Raw genomic sequence first — 20,279 nt, forward strand, 5'->3', positions numbered from 1 at the left:
TTGTAATAGACTATGGAAGATTTCCATAGGTAAGAATCAGCACTTTATCACTCCAGAATATAAACAAAGTTGATAGATGTCAACTCCATTTATACAAAGAAAGTTCCCATGAAGGAAATAATGGTAATCTCAATTTTAGATTAGGTAGAGTTCCCATGTGAAAACTGTGGTTCATCTTATACGACAGCATGTAGCATATCCAGCTGCTTTCTCTTTCTAATCAAAACATTTGCTTGCAATAACAGCTGCCTCTCTGCCTTGTTTTTAAACCATTTGCAGCAAATCAAACTGGGAACAACGTGTCCACAGTAAGATAACTCAGGATTATGGAACATGTCTTTTCTAAAATTTCAAAGTAAGAAAAAAGAAATGCCAATTCACAAACCAATTGTCTTTTTCCTCTAAAGCTTTGTTTCATGAATCCTAAGAAGCAAAATTTACAATCCACACTAGCATACTGAAGTCCAGAGATTTATAAACAATTGTTCTTTTCAAAATGTTGTTGTTGTTCAGTCGCTAAGTCATGTCCAATTCTTTGCAGCCCCATGGACTGCAGCACCCCAGGCTCCTCTGTCCTTCACCCTGGGTTTACTCAAATTCATGTCCATTGAGTCTGTGATGCTATCAACCATCTAATCCTCTGATCCCCCCTTTTCCTTTTGCTTTCAATCTTTCCCAGCATCAGGGTTTTTTCAAATGAGTCAGTTTTTCACATCAGGTGGCCAAAGTATTGGATCTTCTTTGGTAACAGTCCTTCCAATGAATATTCAGGGTTGATTTCCTTTAAGATTGACTGGTTTGATGTCCTTGCAGTCCAAGGGGCTCTCAAGAGTCTTCTCCAGCACACTTCAAAAGCATTTAAAATTGTGTATCAGATATGTCCAATACAGTGCATAACTTCTGTACTCATCAGTTATTTTGGAAAAACAGAATATAGGAACTGAGTTTTTGATATAATGGTAAAGTATTCTTCTGAGCCATTATCTGTGTCATGTTTATGAAACTGCATTTCTAAAAGTTAATACAACTACTACATATGACTATATTATAGGTAGCATTTGACTCAAACACAAGACACATCAAACTGAATTAGTGTGAATAACTATTTTGGAATACGTTTTATAATCAATGGTTTGGTATAAGCAAATTTTGCACTGTTTTTGAAGAAAATATTTGATTGTTAATGTCATAATTTAGTAAAGCATTCATTTCTTTTATAAGTATCATCATCGTATCAAGGGAAGAAAAGAAGATATGTAATTTAGGTCAGACCAACACATCTTAAGCATTAAAAGATGTGTGTTTGAAAGATGTCAGTCTCCACATGTTCTGGAAATAAAAACCAGACAAACAATACAATAAAACTTCATGCATCCCATAGAAGTCTGAATAACCAATCACTTAAAATTTCACCATCTGCTCTTACTGAAGCAGCAAGATTGAGGCGTTTTCTGGCCATGATGATCAGAATGTAACAGAATGAGAAACACTAACAGGATTCCCTCCACACACCCTTTCTTATTTACTGCTGTGGTTCTTAATGAAAACCTGAGCTCTACAAAGAAAAGGGGAGGATGTCCCCCGCCCCATCTCCTAATTGAGTGCGTATAGCCAGTAATAGCTTTTTGCTGCCCTGGGCAGCATGACATTACCTCATTTGGCCTCGCACAGCTATTATTTCAGGAAGCAGCTAGTGAAGTGCCCCAATCCATCTGCTTGCTTTTCATGGGCTGATGCTTTTCTTGATGTTGACAGCTGTCTTAATATTCCTGGGCCACCTGCCACATAGCAAATACTGTGCCGTAATGCACACACAGAAATGTATCCCTCTGGTGGACTTTTTAAAACAAAAAGCATTTCTAAACCATGCTTGCATCCTTGTTGAAAGACTTCAGGGTCAGCACTTTGTTCTCATACTTTTGAGGAGTAATGTGCTTATGCTTTGGGAATGGTAGTTCAGTTACAGTGTGATGAGCTTGAGCTTTTCTCACATATCAAATAAGCTATTGAATTGTACTCTTTTTGTAGAAGTCATGGTGGTCACAGGAAGCAGAAGACGAGAATAAACTGACAGTTATCTCCTCTAGTGAGCCTTCATGGAAATTTCTAGACTAAGTTGGCATGTGTGCATACTAAGTTGCTTCAGTTGTGTCCAACTCTGTGAGACCCCCTGTACTGTGACCTACCAGGCTCCACTGTCCATGGAATTCCCCAGGCAAGAATGCTGGTGTGGGTTGCCATTTCCTCCTCCAGGAGATCTTCCCAACCCAGGGATCGAACCCATGTCTTATATGTCTCCTGCATTGGAGACTAAGTTGGAGTTCATCCTATGTATGCTCATAGAAGGACTTTCTCTTTTCCTATCTGCTTTGCTCATCTGTTCACCCCATCAGACTTGCGTCTTGAGGGAAAGCTCTTGGTTTTATCACTGTATCTCTAAGAATGAGTGTGTTTCTGATCCATAGTCAGCACTCAAGGACAAATCCAGGTTTTAAGGTACCTGAAGATTTTTGCAATTTCTCTTTAAAGAAAAATATTTAAAATTAAAAATTAGATATAAAAGTGAATGAAAAAATAAATCATACAAATGACCAATTTTAAACGATTAATATTACAAATGTCACAGTCTAGAAAAACAGCATTTTTCCATTATCTGCCTATTATACTTCTATAATATTTTTTCTTATATTTTTGTTAGTGTATTCATTCATATGACCTTTTCTAATATTTTCTATACATATAGTGGAAAGATAAAGTCTTTCCTTAAATTTTGATGAGCGTACGTATTGATAGAAAGGCTAGGTAAGCATACAACATTATATACCCACATACACACTCATTGTGGTATTGCTATAAGTTTGTGCCCTACAAACAAATATTATCATAAGTTCTATTTTACATGATTTTCATTTAAAAGTTTACTGCATTTACAATTATAAAAATTGTATGCACTACATTATAAAAGTGTTTTGAGAGAAATTACATCAATTAGAAGTGATTCTTTTAAGTTTTGTCTTCTGTTGCCTGAAATAGTTTTCCACAACTCACCTTTTGCTATTGTACATTTTGAATCTTGTTTCACCTCTACTACCCACACAGTTTCAGTGTTAGAGGACTTAGGATATGTTTATGTCGCGATAGTGCCTCTGGTCCTGTATCTTAGGTGTAATGCTTGGTGAGTTGCCCAATGAACAAACTGAAATTAAAGCAGTAACATCTATTTGGAGAAACTGACAACCACATAAATACATCCCACTAAAAATCCAAGCTAAAATCCACACCACACATTTCCCAGCATGTCCTAAAGGGCCTCCAGTAACTCCAATACCAGCTGACTCTAGGAATAAGGTGATGGAGGGAAAATCCAAGTGAAAAGAGCTTGTGGTCTTAATTGTGCAGTTTAAACATTTGCTTTTGTAAATTTCATAACCACCACCAAGTGATCACATTCCTGAACTCACCTTGGAAGAGACCATGCCAATGAGGTGCCTTGAAGCTTTGGTTTCACCAGCCTCACAGTAAATATGCTTCTAACATACTCATTAAATGAGGAACTGATCAGTCCTTGAAAGGTAAATAAATGAAAATTCAGGAGTCATTGATTTATGGCTTTAAGCTAATTTTTCATAGAGTTTGCAAAGCATTTGAATGAATGCAAGTGTACCTGGTGCCCTGCCTCCATTGAGGCAAACTTTGTCTATGAAAAATTAGCTTAAAGCCATAAATTAATGACCCCTGAATTTTCATTTATTTACTTTTCAAGTACTGATCCATTCCTAGATGTCATCTGCTCTTACATTCTGAACTCATAATAATGAATTTCTGAATACTGGGTTCTAAGATTGCATTAGGAAGTCTATAAAAAGGTTGAATTTTAGAGTTTTAAGGATCTTAGAGATTCGAATTTAGCACAGTCATCTTCATTTGTTCATTCAGTTTTTCTTGAAGACATTTAAAGAGTATCTATGGCAGAAGCATATTTACTGTGAAGCTGATGAAGCCAAAGCTTCAAGGCACCTCATTGGCATAGTCATTTCCAATGTGAATTCAGGAATGTGATCACTTGGTGTATGGGGCTTCCCTAGTGGCTCAGATGGTAAGGAGTCTGCCTGCAGTGCAGGGGACCCAGGTTTGACCCCTGGGTTGGGAAGATCCCCTGGAGAAGGGAATGGCTACCCACCCCAGTATTCTTGTCTGGAAAATTCCATGAACAGAGGAGCCTGGTGGGCTATAGTCCATAGGGTCACAAAGAGTCTGACCCCACTGAGCGACTAACACTTTTTTTTTCATATGAATATGAATATATATATATATATATATATATATATATATATATATAATAGGTTTGTATTGGCCCAACTTTATTTTAGGGGTCTCTAATAACATTTATACTATCTTATACCTTTGCAAGCTGTTTATTAATAGAGGGATTCTAGCTGGATGAACATTCTACTACCTCAACTATCACCACCAATACTATAGATAAATAGTTTCTAGATAAATGAAGTACTTTACCTGACATGATTCTGATGCCTTCTCCCACTGAGGATAGTGATTATTGAAAAAATATGACTAGCCCAGCTTTCCCCTTGAGGGCTATTAGAGAAATTATTTTCTTAAATAGCATTATTAGATAAACCCATAAGTCAGTGATAAACTCTACTGGCCCCAATAAGATTTTATCCCCAGAGAAATATCCTGAACAGTCCACCCTCTGGATAGGTAGTAGGGTGTAGGGCCTGCTTTGGTCATAGTACAAGGGCTGGACACATCTGGTAGCCATCTAGCATTCCTTTGGGGAGATTAATTCTCCAGGCCTTCAAGCTGGAGGGAACAACTGGCTTCCTACTCTTTTTGCTTTCATATTCTCTGGGCTTTCTGGCAAAAAGGCCTTTAATGGAGATTCCTCCCCAAAACAATAAGACTCAATTGGGAACTTTACTTGTCTTATTCTAGTTTATTTTTCTAGCTTTTTTCTCACAGGAGAAGGTTTTCAAAAGAGAAAGTGCTGATCAATCTTGAGGGATAGTCTGGGGTGAACCCAGCAGAAAGAATCTGTACTGATTTAACTTTGGTAGGTTAAACTGAGCCAGAACAAATTAAGGTGAGCAGCCTTGGTCTCCGCTGCAGTTGGTAGGGGTTAGAGTGCTTCTAGGAGGCAGCTACCTTTGTGGCAGGAAAGTTCAACAACCCTCAGCTAATGCTGAAATGGGGCTTATGGACATCCTGTCTACCCATAAACAATCTTCTCCTCCAGGACTCCAGTCAGAGCAGGCCAACCTCAGGGTACCTTCCTTCCCCCTCCCTCAAGTCAGAACTGCCTTGGACATTTCATTTTATCTTATTTACTTGTATAGAGTTTTTAGCAAACAGGTATAAGATAATCACTTTTATGACTTCTACACCCTCTCAGGGGCAGCTTGGTTTTAAAACAAACCAAGCTGGGGTGAATGGGTCCCTTGATATTTTCTCTCCTAGCCACCAGGATATACAAAACTAAAAAAACAAACAAACAAAAAAAAACAATCTATGCTACTCTATTAGTGAAATAAGTCAGAAAGAGAAGGACAAATACATATATTTGGATTCACTTATACTGATGAATCTAAAACAGTCAAATCCATAGAAGCAGTGTGGAAAGGGAGTTGTCAGGGGTTGGGGGAGGGGAAACAGGGCATTATTAATAAACAGGGTATTAGTCAAAGGGAAAGTTGAAGTTACGCAAGATGAGTAAATCTTTGAGTTCTACTTACAGCACAGTGCCTGTAGTTCACAGTACTGTATTATATACTTTGCTAAGAGGGCAGATGTTATGTCATAGTTGTTTATAATAATAGAGTGGGAGGAAAGTTCTGGAAGTCATGGATGGTTTTATAGCATAGATTGTGATGACAGTTTCATGGTGTGTATTTATTTTCAGTCTCATCAGGTTGCATACATAAATTATTACAGCTTTTTGTATGTATAAAAAAATAAAGCTAAGAAAAGTCAAACGACTGTATTTAGACATGCTGCTGCTACTGCTAAGTCGCTTCAGTTGTGTCCGACTCTGTGCGACCCCATAGACGGCAGCCTGCCAGGCTCCCCGGTCCCTGGGATTCTCCAGGCAAGAACACTGGAGTGGGTTGCCATTTCCTTCTCCAATGCATGAAAGTGAAAAGTGAAAGTGAAGTCGCTCAGTCGTGTCCGACTCTTAGCGACCCCATGGACTGCAGCCTACCAGGCTCCTCCATCCATGGGATTTTCCAGGCAAGAGTACTGGAGTGGGGTGCCATTGCCTTCTCCGGTATTTAGACATAATTCAAAGTAAATCTTAAGGACCTTTGGTTTCCAGATTTCAGTGACGTCTGTGTAATGACTACAAAATATTTGTTTCCCCATAGTTTGAATTATACTTGTTTTTGATCAGCGTCGTTTTTGCAAGCGGGTTCGCCGGGGAGCAGTATGTATTAATAACACGGAGTATGAGAAATATCAAAGTACATCTGGGTTAGGGTCAGTTACCCCACAGATAGTAAGCCAGCCGAACCAGAAAAGAGTTGTTGACAGACCTGGACAGCACCTACGGCGCCATGGAGTGTGAGAAATATCAAAGCACATCTGGGTTAAGGTAAGTTACCCCACAGACAGTAAGCCAGCCGAACCAGAAAGGACCTGTTGACATACCTGAACCGGCACTTATGGCGCCCTCAACTTCTGAGACGGCCACGGGGTAGCTGCAACTTCTTCAGCCCTGGGAAACTGTTTAAAGAATTACTGTTCGTTAGCTGAAAGGCAGCCTAGGGCACTCTGGTACCGCAGTTTAGTTCATGAGTTTCTTTCAAACTTTAATTCATGAACTTGTTTCAAAAGTCTGAAAACCGTTCCTTGCACTGACTGGACGATAGAAAAACAAATCAGTAATAGAAAAAATTGAGAGAAAAGACAAATGGGCTGGCAGGCTGAGCTCTTTTGGGCGGGAAGCCCGGAGCCCGGCGTTGCTGGGTGGTGCGTCCCCCCGGATCTCAGGCCCATACCGAGAACGGGGACCGGCCAGCGGCAGCGGCTGGGCCCGGGCTCGGGGCGGAGCCGCGGCCTCTGGCTCCTCCTGGGGGCGGGCGGCCCGGGGGTGGAGGGAGGAGCCGCCTCAGAGCACGAGAAGGAGTAGTGCTGGCAGCCCGTCGCGCCCGCGCTTCTACCGCCCGGGATGGACTGAGCCGCGCCGGCCGCCCGCGCCGAGTAGCTCCTGCCCTCGCCGGGTCCCACGGCCCCGGACCGGGCTCCGGACACCGCCTCACGCGTTCCCAGCGGACGGCCTCGGACCGGCTGCCGCGCCGGGGAGATGTCCGGCGGCCGGAGAAGGGGCGGCGCCCCCTGGCATAGCTTTTCCCGATTCTTTGCTCCCCGAAGCCCTTCCCGGGACAAGGAAGAGGAAGAGGAGGAGAGGCCAGGGACAAGCCAGCCGCCCGCGCCGGGCCGGGACGCTGCCAGGTGGGAGCCGCGGGGGTCGTCGGGGGCCCCGCGCCGACTCAGGACGGGGGGTTCCTGGCCCCGGTGCCCGCAGCCGGCCGCTGTCGGCCAGGCTGAGCTTCTCACTTTCTGTTCTCCTTCTTCCATTGCTGAAGTTTTTTCCTTCTTTCTCAGTTCCCGCGCCGCATCACTTGGTCTGTAAATCCTGGTGAAGTCCGTGGCCAGCGGCCGGGCCAGCCCGCGGGGCCCTCAGCCCCCCATCTCCCGTCCCCAGACGCGGTTCGGTTCCCGTCCCACACTCGCGTCTGCTCTAAGTTCTCCGGCAGAAGCGACTCCCCCGGCGTCCTGCCGGCGGTAATGAGCAAGAGTAGTGAGCCCAGCCGTCCGCCAGGGCGAGGAGGGCGCGATCCGAAAAACCACTCCAATAGGAAAGGTAACGCTTTGGAGCGCCACCCGCTCGGCTGGGATTTTGCCGTCTTAATCGTAGTTTCTCAAAGTAATTTTTTTTTTTTTTTTTAAGAATGATGATGCTGAGTTCCCAAGACCCCATTAAAATGTCAAACCGTTGCTAGTCTTATTTACCATTGCCTGACATTTAAATGATGCCACCCTTCTTTCCCAAATCTCGGAGAAAACATCTGCCTCAAGATCCCAGATGGATTCCGGAAACCTGGACTCGAGCTGTCTTGGTTTCTGTAATAATAAAAACGTGCCCCCTTTTTGCAGTTTTTTCTCCTTCCTCCACCTGCTGCTGTAAAATCGAGCTTTTTGAAAAATTCATGACTAATAAAAATACCTGTTCCGGAGTCTTTTCATCTGTCCTGAGGGAGGAAGAGGGGTTAAGTGATATACAACTCGCTGTTTAAAACTTTTGCTGGCTAGAGAGGCTTATTGCTGCCTCTTCCCCCACATTGCACTAGAAGATCTCTCGTGATTGGAAGGACGCTCTCCTGAAAGCTGTGTTTACTTCAGTCGTTAAAGGCTTCCTGGAGAGCTTCAAAGAAAACTGGATAGGAAACAGAACTGTAACTGATTGAGCTGCTTCCATCAGTATTCATTCCTGTCGTGTGATTGGATCCTGGGCATTTACGTGTTCCTCAGTTTCCCTGCTTGTGAAGCATTTGCATTATATGACCCTCTTAACAAAACTGCCACATCTTTCCAAGAAGGTTCCTATTACAACTAAAAGACTTCTTCTGTGAGGCTTCAGCTATTATTGCCCTCTTAAGAGAGAATTTAAAATTCAGACTTACATAGTAGTTAAAAATAGTTTTGAAGTCTGACAGGGCTCAACCAGAATGTCAGAATTCTGGTGTAGGCAGACAGCCCTTGGTGCCTGCCGTCACTGTAACAGCACTGACAATCTGGGATGATAATATGGAAACAGTATTTAAGAGAAACCTGAAGTAGACTCGAAACTAGCCTTGAGTCAGGATTAGAAGGGCCAATTTCATGTTCCTATCAGAATTGTCCTGAAAGCTTGCCGCCTCCCTGCCCTATTTTGGCTTTTTGGCCACTTCTCAAATCTAATCTCTTTTTCTTTCTGGTGCTAGCCACTCCCGCAACTTGTCTGTCTGCTTACCACTTCTCCATTCTCCTTATCTCCAGAGAGGCACAGACTGCTGCTTTTTGACAATCATAATTTTAATTGTGCTTATATGAACTCTTAATTTTGTCCTTCATCCATTTTAGAACTTGCCAGATGTTAAGGGGATAGCGGATAATCTTTTGTGTGGGTGTTTTACCTTTTAAATGAGCTTAAATCTTTTCTTTTCAAGGACATAAACACAAAGCCTTTATTGAAAGTTTAATGAAACAAATGGAAATGCTTAGTAGTACCAAATGTCCTAGTAACACAACACCCTGGTGTTAACAAGATTGGAAACAGAATTGTGATTTGTCACTGTGATCTTATTTCAAAATGTAAGAGTATTTTGGCTGTTTCTTTTAGAGGCAGTAAAAACCCTGGTTTTAGTGGGAGCGTGGTTTACCTTTTGTACTGGTGATTTTAGATGCAGGGGAGTCTGTTCAGACATGGGACTGGGTGTGATAGGAATGTAAAGATGACTGAGAAAAAGGCTGTTTCAAGGAACTGGGAGAAGCTGAGGAGACCACTTGAAAACAGTCATCCTAGTACCTATGACGTGTCTTGTTTAGTTGTTAAGTCGTGTCCAACTCCTTGCAACCCCATGTAGCCTGCCAGGCTCCTCTGTCCATGGGATTTCCCAGGCAGGAACACTGGAGTGGGTTGCCATGGTGTGTCTGGCACATTACAATTAACAGAATACTTTAAAAAATACTACACCTGAGGTTGGACAGACATGTATGATCAGTATTCTAGTTTTACTATAAAAAACGGCTAAAGAAACATGCCCAGAGTCACATAGCTACTTTTCAGTTAAAAACAAGTTTGTGCAGTACCTGCAACTCAGAGGCCACTTAACATTTATTAAGGATTAATGTCTGCATCCTGACTTTTTCTTGTACTCGAAGTGCATTCTCTCAAACTTGAGTTGTACAGTCTCGTTTTCTGCACTCCCAGTGTTGACTTACATGAGTTTCATGATGTAACTTGTGTAGGTAAAAATACAAATGGGACATAAATTCCTTAAGAACAGAATTCCTTAACAATTCCTTAAGAACAGAATTGAAAATTAAACACAGACATAACCACAAGACCAATAAAAATAAAATTTACAGCATTATCCTGGCAGCTGTTTTTTGGCTACTCACAAAATGCATATGGTACCAACTAGGAAAAAAACAAAGTTTTTGAGGAGTTGCCATGACTGTACCACTGTGTACCATGCCATGATTCAGGTTTTCCAGTATTTCTCCACTTGAATCACAGGAAAACTTTTGCTTTTACGGTGTGCTGTAAGATATTTGGACATCATTTGCTGTGAACACGTCATTTATATACTGTGTTCTATGCTGCTCTCATTAACCTGCAGCAGTTAAAAGTCTGTTTGCATCAACACTGTTACGTATGTGAATTCAGGTGTTGGCAGTTGAATTGCTTGTTAATACTCTTTATCTTCGGTGGTTGACCACATCCAGAAAGTGCTTATATTAATTTGTTTTTAATTGTATAGAAATGAAAACTGCAGTTGAATTCAATTCACAGCTGTAACGTTTAGCCCGGTTTATGAGTGTGCAATGAATGGGCTCAGCAAAAGTGATAGGGGAGAGCCAGGAGGGCTTCATGGGGGAGGTGGTTTTATCTGGGCCTTCACTGATGGTTTTCCACAGGTAGAGAACTTAGCCAGGAAGATGGAAATAGGGGACGGGTCTTCTAGGCTGAGCAAAGGCCTGGGATTATGATCTCTTGAAGGTTGTATACATCAGTGCGGGCAGAGTGAAAGAGGCGTTAAGAAAATTAGATTTAGCACTGGGTCATAAAGAGTGTTTGGTCTCAATTTAGAGAATTTTTGTGAAGCCCCGTTCAACAGGTACTGCTAAACTGTGAAATTCAGAGGATACCTGCCTTCTAATTTTCCTTGCTTTGAGAAAATGATCTCTCAATTTTGTTTCTTTGCTGTATCACACATGATAGTGAGGCAAGAACAGCATTTAACAAAAGCCGACTGTGCACTCCTTTGGGCTGGGTACTTTTACTTATATCGTCTTTTTAAACATCACCCTCAGCCTGGAATGTTGGTATGCTTAAAATTCTGACAACTGAGGAAACTGAGGATAAGATAATTCCCAGAGGTGGCATCTTGGAAGGAACAATTTTTTGCTGAACTGGACTCTCCTGTCCTTCGTAGGACATTTGGCATCTGTGGCCCTGCCCACTAATTACCAGGAGCATCCCCTGCAGTCATTGGGAGAACCCAGAACACCTTCCCCAAGGTGGGCGGGAGGGAGAGCACTCCCAGGGGAGAACAATTTATCCCAAATCATAACTGGGATAAGTTTCAGGGGTGAGATTTGAGACTGGGTCTCTCTGACTCAGAAACTCTGATTCTTTTTACACAGCATTTTGCTCACCAACCTTCTGAACTGTGCTTCTTCAAAATACATCTGAATATGTAATTTAGTTGGACCTTTCCTTCCTTTGTTCCAGAATGGGTAATAGTGTGGACTGTTTCACATATACTCTTTTTGACTGTTCCTTTGAGTGTCCCAATGTAGTGCCATTGATAGAAGGTAAGACAGGATCACTAGACCCAAGGAGCAGGGGCTGTGTCTCATTTATCTTTTTGTCCTCTGTACCTAGCTCAGGTGAGGGAGTGAATCTCTGTTGATGGATCATTAAAACGCTTATTAGTGGCTTTTCACGAATACACTTTTCACTAAAACACTTATTAGTGGCTTTTCACAGGGTAATACACTCCTGCCCTTAAAGTGGGCATTTTTGAGACATGGTAGGGGGTGGGTACCATAAAGTTCTCTAGAGAGTGTTTGGCTCTTGATTTAAAGTTCAGAGACTATTTGCTTTTCACCATGGCGGAGTGTGGCTGATAAATGGGTTGAGCCATGATACTAGTGAGCTGAAGTGTAGGAGATAGTTTCATCAAATGTTAATAGTGCCTCTGATACCAGCTGTTATGTTAAATGTTGACCACGGCATCATTTATGTAAGAAAAAGGAGTTTTGTGCTCTGAATTTTCATGGTAATTACATTTCAAATAGTGATTTGAAAGCACTGTATAAAATAATCAGTAATAGTTTGGTGGAATAAGATACCTATGTGGTGTTGAAGGGCAACATCTGAGGCTCATGCCTGCAGCAACAAAGATGACTGGAAAATTCCAGAAGTCCTCAGCTGTGAGTATTTTGTGAGAATCTTGAGCTTCCAGGTTAATGGAAAACACAGAACCTACTTTTGGCAATGAAGTAGAAATATAGACTGTTTTAGGGTATTGAAACCATACTTTTTTTCAAGTGAGAATCTGTCTTTTGGGTTTAACAGGGTGTCTGCCAGATGTCTAACTTGATTCTGTTTCTTGCTGAGGACATTTCCTTGAAAACGAACTCGATTGTACACTCTAAATGTGTGTTGAGTTGCAAGTGTACCTCAAATTGATCTGCAATAAACTTAATCACAATTTCTAACTTTTTTGAAGCAAACATTTCACCTCAGTGGAGAATATGTAAAAAAGGGTAATAGTGAATTTTATAAAGAAGAAAACAATTTTCCTTCAAAGTATTACCAGAGTTCTGATGAAGTACACTTGTGTGCACATATACCAAAAATGCCAGTGCAGCTCCGATAACTATAAAACAGATTGACGTACATTCAAACTCGGAAGGTAATCCAGACTGTCTACTGAATAGAGAGGATTAGCATGAAGTAAAAGTTCAAGAAGTCATGTTTATCTTGAGCCTGTCCATTCCAGAAGTTTGACTGCTGTGTGTTGAGGATATTGCTAAGGTGTGGGATACAAAGATGAATAAAAGACTGAAACTGCCCTCAAATAGCTCTTACATTAGTGGAGGAGATAAACCTGCACGTCTCTGTTTTCCAGATGAACTCATAATAAGCCAAACGTGCATTTGGTGTGTGTGACTTGTGTGGTTCAGAACACACTCACTGTTTCATGAGTGTCACACATTGTATGAGGACTTTGAACGGGCTTTCAAAGTATCTTCTCCCTCTCTTCTCTCTGAGCATGGTTTGATGAGCATCCTTTGCCGAGGCAGACTTGTGGGGAGATGGTGTAGGAGCTGTACCAGCAGGGTGAGTGGACATGATTTCCCTTGGTCCCTCCTGCTGCTCCTTGACCCAGCAAGTCTTAGATGGAGGCAGAAAATCACATTCTTGCAAAAAATCGTCATTCCAAGTGAGTGGACAACCTTATACAGAATGGTTGGGTGTTGACAGAGAAACAAATTGGTTTTGTGACTAGAAATAATTTGTTGTGTGGCAGTCGTGAATGCCAAGTACTGGTACGGCTCCAGCAGGGTTATCCCTCAGTGTTTAACCCCTGGGGGTATTTAACTGGAAATAATGCCAAAGCAGTGAAACAACCAAAATTTGCTTTAGTTGTTTAGTCAAGTGTTCCTTTGTGCCTGACAGATTAGTGATGACAAAACTAAACCACCCTTAATTGAGGCCCTAGTAAGATCCAAGCCCTGTGCTTGGGGTTTTCAATCTATACAACCACCTAATACTCAGAGCAACCTTATGAGACAGGAATCTTTACTCCATTTTACAGACACATAATTTAAGGCTTGGAGAGGTCCAATAGCTAATCAAAAGTCTCACAGATCTTGTGGTAGAGTGAGGAGTCATTCTCCTTCCTGAATTCAAAACCTACAGCATTCTGTGACTGCTGCTTCTGCTCAACTTGGGAAAAAGACCCAAACAGAAGGCAGGGCTTAGAAAATGTTTTGAGTGCAGATAAGACCATGGCCTGCAGATGGCCTGAGTCAGTGCTCAGTACAATAAAGAACTGATGCTCCTGGCAGTTGAGAGAGGAAATTATATATACTTTATAAATTTATATTTAAACACATAAAAAGGCTTAGTCTCCTAAAAAGATACAAATTAAGCCTATAGCAAGGTACCATATTCCACCTGTCTGATAATCAAAACTTGAGTTCAGTGTAGGTATACAGGAGCTCTGGTACACTGCTAGCGGGAGTGTAAATCGAGACACCAGTTTGGAGGCAAGTTTGATGAACTCTATCAACATCATACATTCACATACCCTGATTTAACAGTTCCCTTTTAGAAATTCCACTGGATGTATACAGCTTGCAAAACAAGCCCAAAGTTGACACTACAAATTTAGTCATTGCAGTGTTGTTTTAATTAGCAAGAGATGAAGATTAAAATGAAGTCTTATCAATAGTGGACTAATTGGTAGATCACCATGTATCCCATGTAGTGGACTATTACGTGGCTGTCAAAAAGAATGATAAAGCTTTTTGTATACTGATAAGAAAAATACATTTAAAAATCTTTTTAAAACAAGATACAAACCACTGTGTATAGTACGCTCCCATTTGCATTTGAAAATGGGGGAGTATGGAAAAAGTCTGTTCCTACTGTTGTGTTAACTGTTTGGGAAGGATGAGAGACTGGGTGAAGGAATGAAGAATAGGAGGGAGACTTCTTCATTTTAGACCTTTTTATACTTAAAAATTATATGAATTACCTATTTCAGAAAACTGGTTATGACCTAGTGAATACCTTTGTATAAAAGAGGATAAAAGAATTTATGATCCTGTGTTGGCAAAAATTCTCCAAAGGAAAAATGAACTCCATTCACTTGTTCAAGTGAGAAAAGTTATGATCGAGGCTACAAATAAATGGAATATTTATAATGCCGAATAATTGGATATTTAGATACTTTCTGCAGGTATGAGGGAGGTATATGTATTTTTAATCTGCAACGTGAAACTGGGTAGAGTTAATAGAGCCTCAAAAATACCAACTCATTTTTGTGAGATCACCTAAATCATCCACTTCGAGTAGCCATGTGACTCTGAGCCAAAATATTCTCGCAGTCTTTGATTATAAAGGAAAGGAGATGGCCCTTATAGCTAAGGTCTCTTCCAGCTTTAGAATGCCAGCCAAAACTCCGTAGGGTAACAGGTGTATGCAGGATAGGTTAGGAAGACTTTTATTTTACTGGAAAGATCACATGAAAATGCTTTGGGTATTTCCTCTGTGTGTTCCTAACATTTTCATCGTTTGATTTGAAAAGCTCACCAATGTTTTTAACAAGAATCCCTTTGGTACCACTTATGCCAGGCACTGTGCTAACCTCTGGGAATCCAGTGCAGCATGGCATTGGTTCAAAACACTCCTGCAGTTTTTGTGGGGAAGGCAGACATAGCACAAATCTTCCTTCCCTTCTTAAAATAAGTACCAGCGTGTCTCACGGGCTGTGGAGTATTTGACAGGGGTGGGCCCACTCTTAGAGGAAACTGTTTTAATCTCCTTCAGTCTGTTCCTTCTGATCTTTCTGTACATGTGTCTATTTACTACTCTTGATTTGTAAACTTTAGACAATCTATATTGGTTTCTGGTGATGGTAGATGAAGATTGAGCTATTTTGTATCTCTTTCCACTTCTCTTTATTCATTCAGCCAAAATAAGTGTTATAATTAGGGGATTAAATCAAAAGTCAACTTTTCCATGTATATAAAATACAGCTGTTTAGAATAGCACAACTTACTTTTGAAGGAGCATCATCCCCTTTTAAAGGACATCTCTTATATGTCCTTTATGATAAATAGCACAAATGACAGAAATAACATGAAAATGGTATTTGAATGCTCTCATGAGTACTCATTTTATGTGATAGCTACATGATATGTTAGAAATTTCTGCTTTACTCTTTATATTAAAATTTATACAAAATATGGATATGACCTGCAGGTCATAATTTTTTTTCTGTAACTGCTGTGCTTATAACAAGGAATGAAATTCTTTGAATTTTATATTTTGATAACTGGGAACAGGTAGCGTGAGATGTAAACTCTTAACCTTTTATCGTCTTTGCTGTCAAAGTACTAAAAAGCATACCCTGGCTGGACAGGTGTTCTTGCCTGGAGAATCCCAGGGACCGGGGAGCCTGGTAGGCTGCCGTCTATGGGGTCGCACAGAGTCGGACACGACTGATGTGACTTAGCAGCAGCAGCAGCAGCTGGACAGGTGGCATTGTGCTATATTAATCAAAGCTGAAAATGTGTGTGGTAATCAGTTTAATTGTTCCATTGTTCTATTAGAGGTAGGTAAATAAGATCTTATTTGGCAATGTTACATTTATTATGATATGAAGAAATTGCTATTATGTACTATTTGTACTATTAGTATTTAGCTGTTTGTCTTCTCTAGGTTCATTGCTTGCATTTTTTCACTGACTTGTTTTTACTTGCTTTTTAGAATCAACTACAATACTTTGGGATTTTGTTTGTTTTGCTTGCCTTTGAATAGTAATATACACTCTTCTAAAACAGGTATGAAATTAAAGAAAAATCCAAAAGGAAAAAAAGCACAACTCATACATAACTACCCAGAGACAAGTGCTATTCTGCTAGATCACTTCTGATACGTGTGTCTACATGTATACATATTTTTAGAAAAAGTAAAAGTCTTCTTCAGGATTTTGAAACTTGATTTTTTTTTCCCACTTAACATTGGTACTTTATCATTGTATACAATAGTACATATACTCTTAGAAATAATCAAAATAATTTAATTTTAATCTTTTGAAAGATCTTAGTTGGGTCATCACTTTTCAGAATCTAGTGTGAATGTCTTAATGTGTCTCTGTTTACAGAGGGTTTGTATTCTGATGGGAAAGTTATATAGATTTATATATAACGTGCTTTGTAGTAAAATAAAGTGAGATGAGGGAAGAGGACGTGACAGAAGTAGTGAGTGTGGAGTAAGGTATAGAGAGGATGCTCATGAGGCCTATCTGCTGGGTGACACCTGACCCAAGACCTACGTGATACTTGAATTAATATGAATGAATGTTAATCGTTCAGTGATGTCCAACTTTATGTGACCCCATGGACTGTAGCCCACCAGGCTCTTCTGTCCATGGGATTTCCCAGGCAAGAATATTGGAGTGGATTGCCATTTCCTTCTCCAGGAAATCTTGGAAGATCAGGAAGTGAGCAAATCAGAGCAAAGGACTTTCCAGGCAGAGGGAAAAGCATGTTTCAAGATCCTGGAGCAGGCTCATGTTGGCACAGGTATCAGAACAGGCAGAAACAACAGAATGGAAAGGAGTCAGGGGCCAGATGAGGTCAGCCTTGGTCAGGAGTTGAGATGATAAGATTACTTTTTAAGAAAACTATCACTTGAGCATGGGTTTGTATGTGTGTATGTATTTGTATCCTCTTAAGTAGTTTTTCAGCTTGTTGGTCTCAGAAGACTTGACAGAGGAGGAAGGGCCTGAGTTGGAGGTGAGGTCAACCTTGGTCAGCCACTGGGAAGGTCCAGGCTCACCTGTTCTGGGGTCTCCAGAGCTCCTCTCTCAGGTGGTGTGTCAAGTGGTACACGAATGAGTGTCCCATTCTAGACTGCAGCTAGAGTACTGCTTTGAGTTCATGTCACAGTAAAAGATCAGGGTATTGATCCTTGTGAGGTTTGTCACAACTGTTCAGAATCTGAGGGGTTTGAGGAAGAGGACTTTGGGATAATACAGCAGTTGCTGATGTCACGTGTAGATGGACAGCTCAGGTCACGTCAAACCGCCTGAGATTCTCACTTTGTAGCCTGTGATTGAACTGTAATTATGGCTCTCGTTTTGGGAACAAGTGATAGGAACAGGAAGTAAATCAGCTTCCAGGTAGATAGAAAAATTATAGGAGAGGGTTGACATTATGGGGAAAGAACTGTCAGAAGCTCTAAGACGGCAAAGCCATGGAGCTTCATGATCATATCTATTACCCTCCTCCCTGCTCCTAGTTTCTCTCCAAAGAGGTCTGACATTGAGACACCAGATGTATGGGCTAAAATGCATGCTGTTTGACTGTCTTAAAAGTGCAGCTTTTACTTACCTTTTAATTTGAAACCCAGAAATAGCCATAACCACCTGTTTTATATTCTGCTAATGGTCATTAAAAAAAATACAAGTACTACTCTACTGCTGGCAGTCACTGTTTATGAATGGACAGTTTTCCAGATGGTTGTTTGGAAATTGTCAGTGTGGAACTCTGTTTTTATCCCTGCAGAAGCAGGGTTGGAGATGCTGGGTGGGGCTCCAGGCCAGTAGATGAAAGTCAGTTTAATCTGTAATGTACTGTACCTTCAGTTGGGATTCCCTGGTGGCTCAGACAGTGAAGAATCTGCCTGCAGTGCGGGAGATCTGGGTTCAGCCCCAAGGTTGGGAAAATCTCCTGGAGGATGGCATGGCAACCCACTCCAGTATTCTTGCTTGGAGAATCCCCATGGATAGAGGAGCCTAACAGGCTATAATCTGTGGGGTCACAAAGAGTTGGACACGACTGAGCAACTAACCACAACCACACAGTACCTTCAGTACAACAGTGAGCAAAGAGAACTCTAGAGCTTGTCTAGTGAAGATGTGTTTCAAGAAAAGATCCCCAAGGTAATGTAGATGCCCCATGGCATGAGAAGGCCCTTTGGAGGGTATGGGGGTAAAGTTCAACCTATATTTCAGCACTTGAGTGGCCATGAGAGGGAGAAATCCAAGGGAATAGAGAACAGGCCCCTTGGTGGCCTCAGTCACTTTGAAGTCAGGGACAGTAGAAGTTCTGTCTCCTTGTTGTCATGCCCTAATATTTTAACTGAATTGGCTTCTTGATCACAGTCTTTCTCTTTCTTTACCACAAAAGCCTCAAGATTCATCTGACTTTTCCTCTTTCTACTCACTCTGCTTATTGGAGGGTCATATGTGATTTTAGATCTGGCAGAGGGCTGGTCTGATCCTTTCAATGTACGTGATTGAAAAAGGAATATCCAGAAAGGGGCATTTTGACTGAAGAGCCTTTTGTCCATAACATGCCATCCCTGAAACAGACCTCTGTCCGTTTTGAGTTTTTGCAGAGCTTTTCACTTCTGGTAACAGCAAGAAACAGAGTGGGTTGGGAAGAGATCCCCTCCTTGTTCCATAGTCTTTTTCATTTAGTCCTCCAAGGCTTTACTGAAGTGATGTGGACCAGGATGCCAGAACTAGCAGGGTTTTATGTTAGTGAGGGAAGAGAGAAACAGATTAACCTGTATTCTCATTCCCTGTCCTCAGCAACATAGCTGAGGACTATAGACCACCCCTTCTAGGATGAAAGTGAAAACCCAGAGTGGGAAAGAGAGGAGGCAGAGAAGAGAAGTCCTCAGCACAGGCCCCTAGGAATGGTGGCAAGTTCCTGGGGGTAGTGGGTTGGGGGTCCTGCTTATAGATAAGGCCATGCCCAAACCAGGCATGTGTATTCCATCACTCAGTCGTGTCCAACTCTCTGCAGGCACATGGACTGTAGCCCATCAGGCTCCTCTGTCCTTGGGATTTCCCAGGCAAGAATGTTGGAGCAGATTTCCGGTTCCTTCTCCAGGGGAATTGTCCTTACCCAGGGATCAAACCTGCGTCTCCTGCGCTGCAGGAGGATTCTTTACCTACTGAGCCACTGGGGAAGCCCCAAACAAGGCACCACCTTCTATGAAGTCACCTTGAGTTTGAGAATGCTCAGAATTATGGCCATGATGTTACCAGTACCAGAGATTGCCTCCTTTCTGGAAATAGCAAGAAATCACAGACTCGGGAATCCACTGAAAAGTGGGCTGGCCTTTGGAAGACAGTTATGGAAGCTGTATTCGGTTCTTCAATATTTCCAGATTTTTCTGATGCAGCCACCATAACAGTGTGTGAGAGAAACGGCAGAGTAAGAGATGGTACTCAGCTGCCTTGTTGCAGGAGGGGGAGGAGTGAAGAACTTTGTCTTCCTCACGCTACCTCCACCCACATCCGTTCCTGCATGACTATCCAGTGACCGTCTAGGAAGGGGCATTCTCACCACTTGAGGGACTGACTCTGGAAGAGGCCAAGCAGCATCCCTTGGGTTTCAGTCTGTGGTAAACACTCAAAGAGGGGATTTTTTTTCCCGTCCCACTGGACTTTGCATACCCTGCATGCTCATTCAGGCAACAGCTCTTCACTAGGACCATCTCTGCTGAACATCAGTGTTGGAAAATGGGTGCTATTTTACAGGAGTGAGCTTTCAAAATAATTGATACCTATCCTTTAATTATCACCATATAACACATTTAAATAATGGATATCCCTCCAACCAGATCATTGTTTTCTCTGTGCAACATTCAGTTGCTGGTTTCAGCTCAGTAAAGAGGCTCTCACGCTGTTGTTTATCAAGAACGTGATCAGAGAACGGCCTGCATTTGAACAACC

The 20,279-nt window shown here is 41.6% G+C and overlaps 1 protein-coding gene across 1 annotated transcript in view; it reads left to right on the top strand.

Moving 5' to 3' along the window:
- The first annotated feature begins 7,168 nt into the window (after positions 1 to 7,168).
- The window catches only part of CRYBG3 (crystallin beta-gamma domain containing 3), a 127,163-nt gene continuing 114,052 nt past the window's right edge, over positions 7,169 to 20,279 (top strand). The window contains exon 1 of the mRNA XM_002684681.6: positions 7,169 to 7,470. Coding sequence (XP_002684727.3) covers positions 7,322 to 7,470 — 149 coding nt within the window. The 5' untranslated portion in view covers positions 7,169 to 7,321. The remainder of the gene's footprint in view (positions 7,471 to 20,279) is intronic.

The sequence above is a fragment of the Bos taurus genome, chromosome 1 (genome assembly GCF_002263795.3).
Source record: "Bos taurus isolate L1 Dominette 01449 registration number 42190680 breed Hereford chromosome 1, ARS-UCD2.0, whole genome shotgun sequence".
NCBI classification, from domain to species: domain Eukaryota; kingdom Metazoa; phylum Chordata; class Mammalia; order Artiodactyla; family Bovidae; genus Bos; species Bos taurus.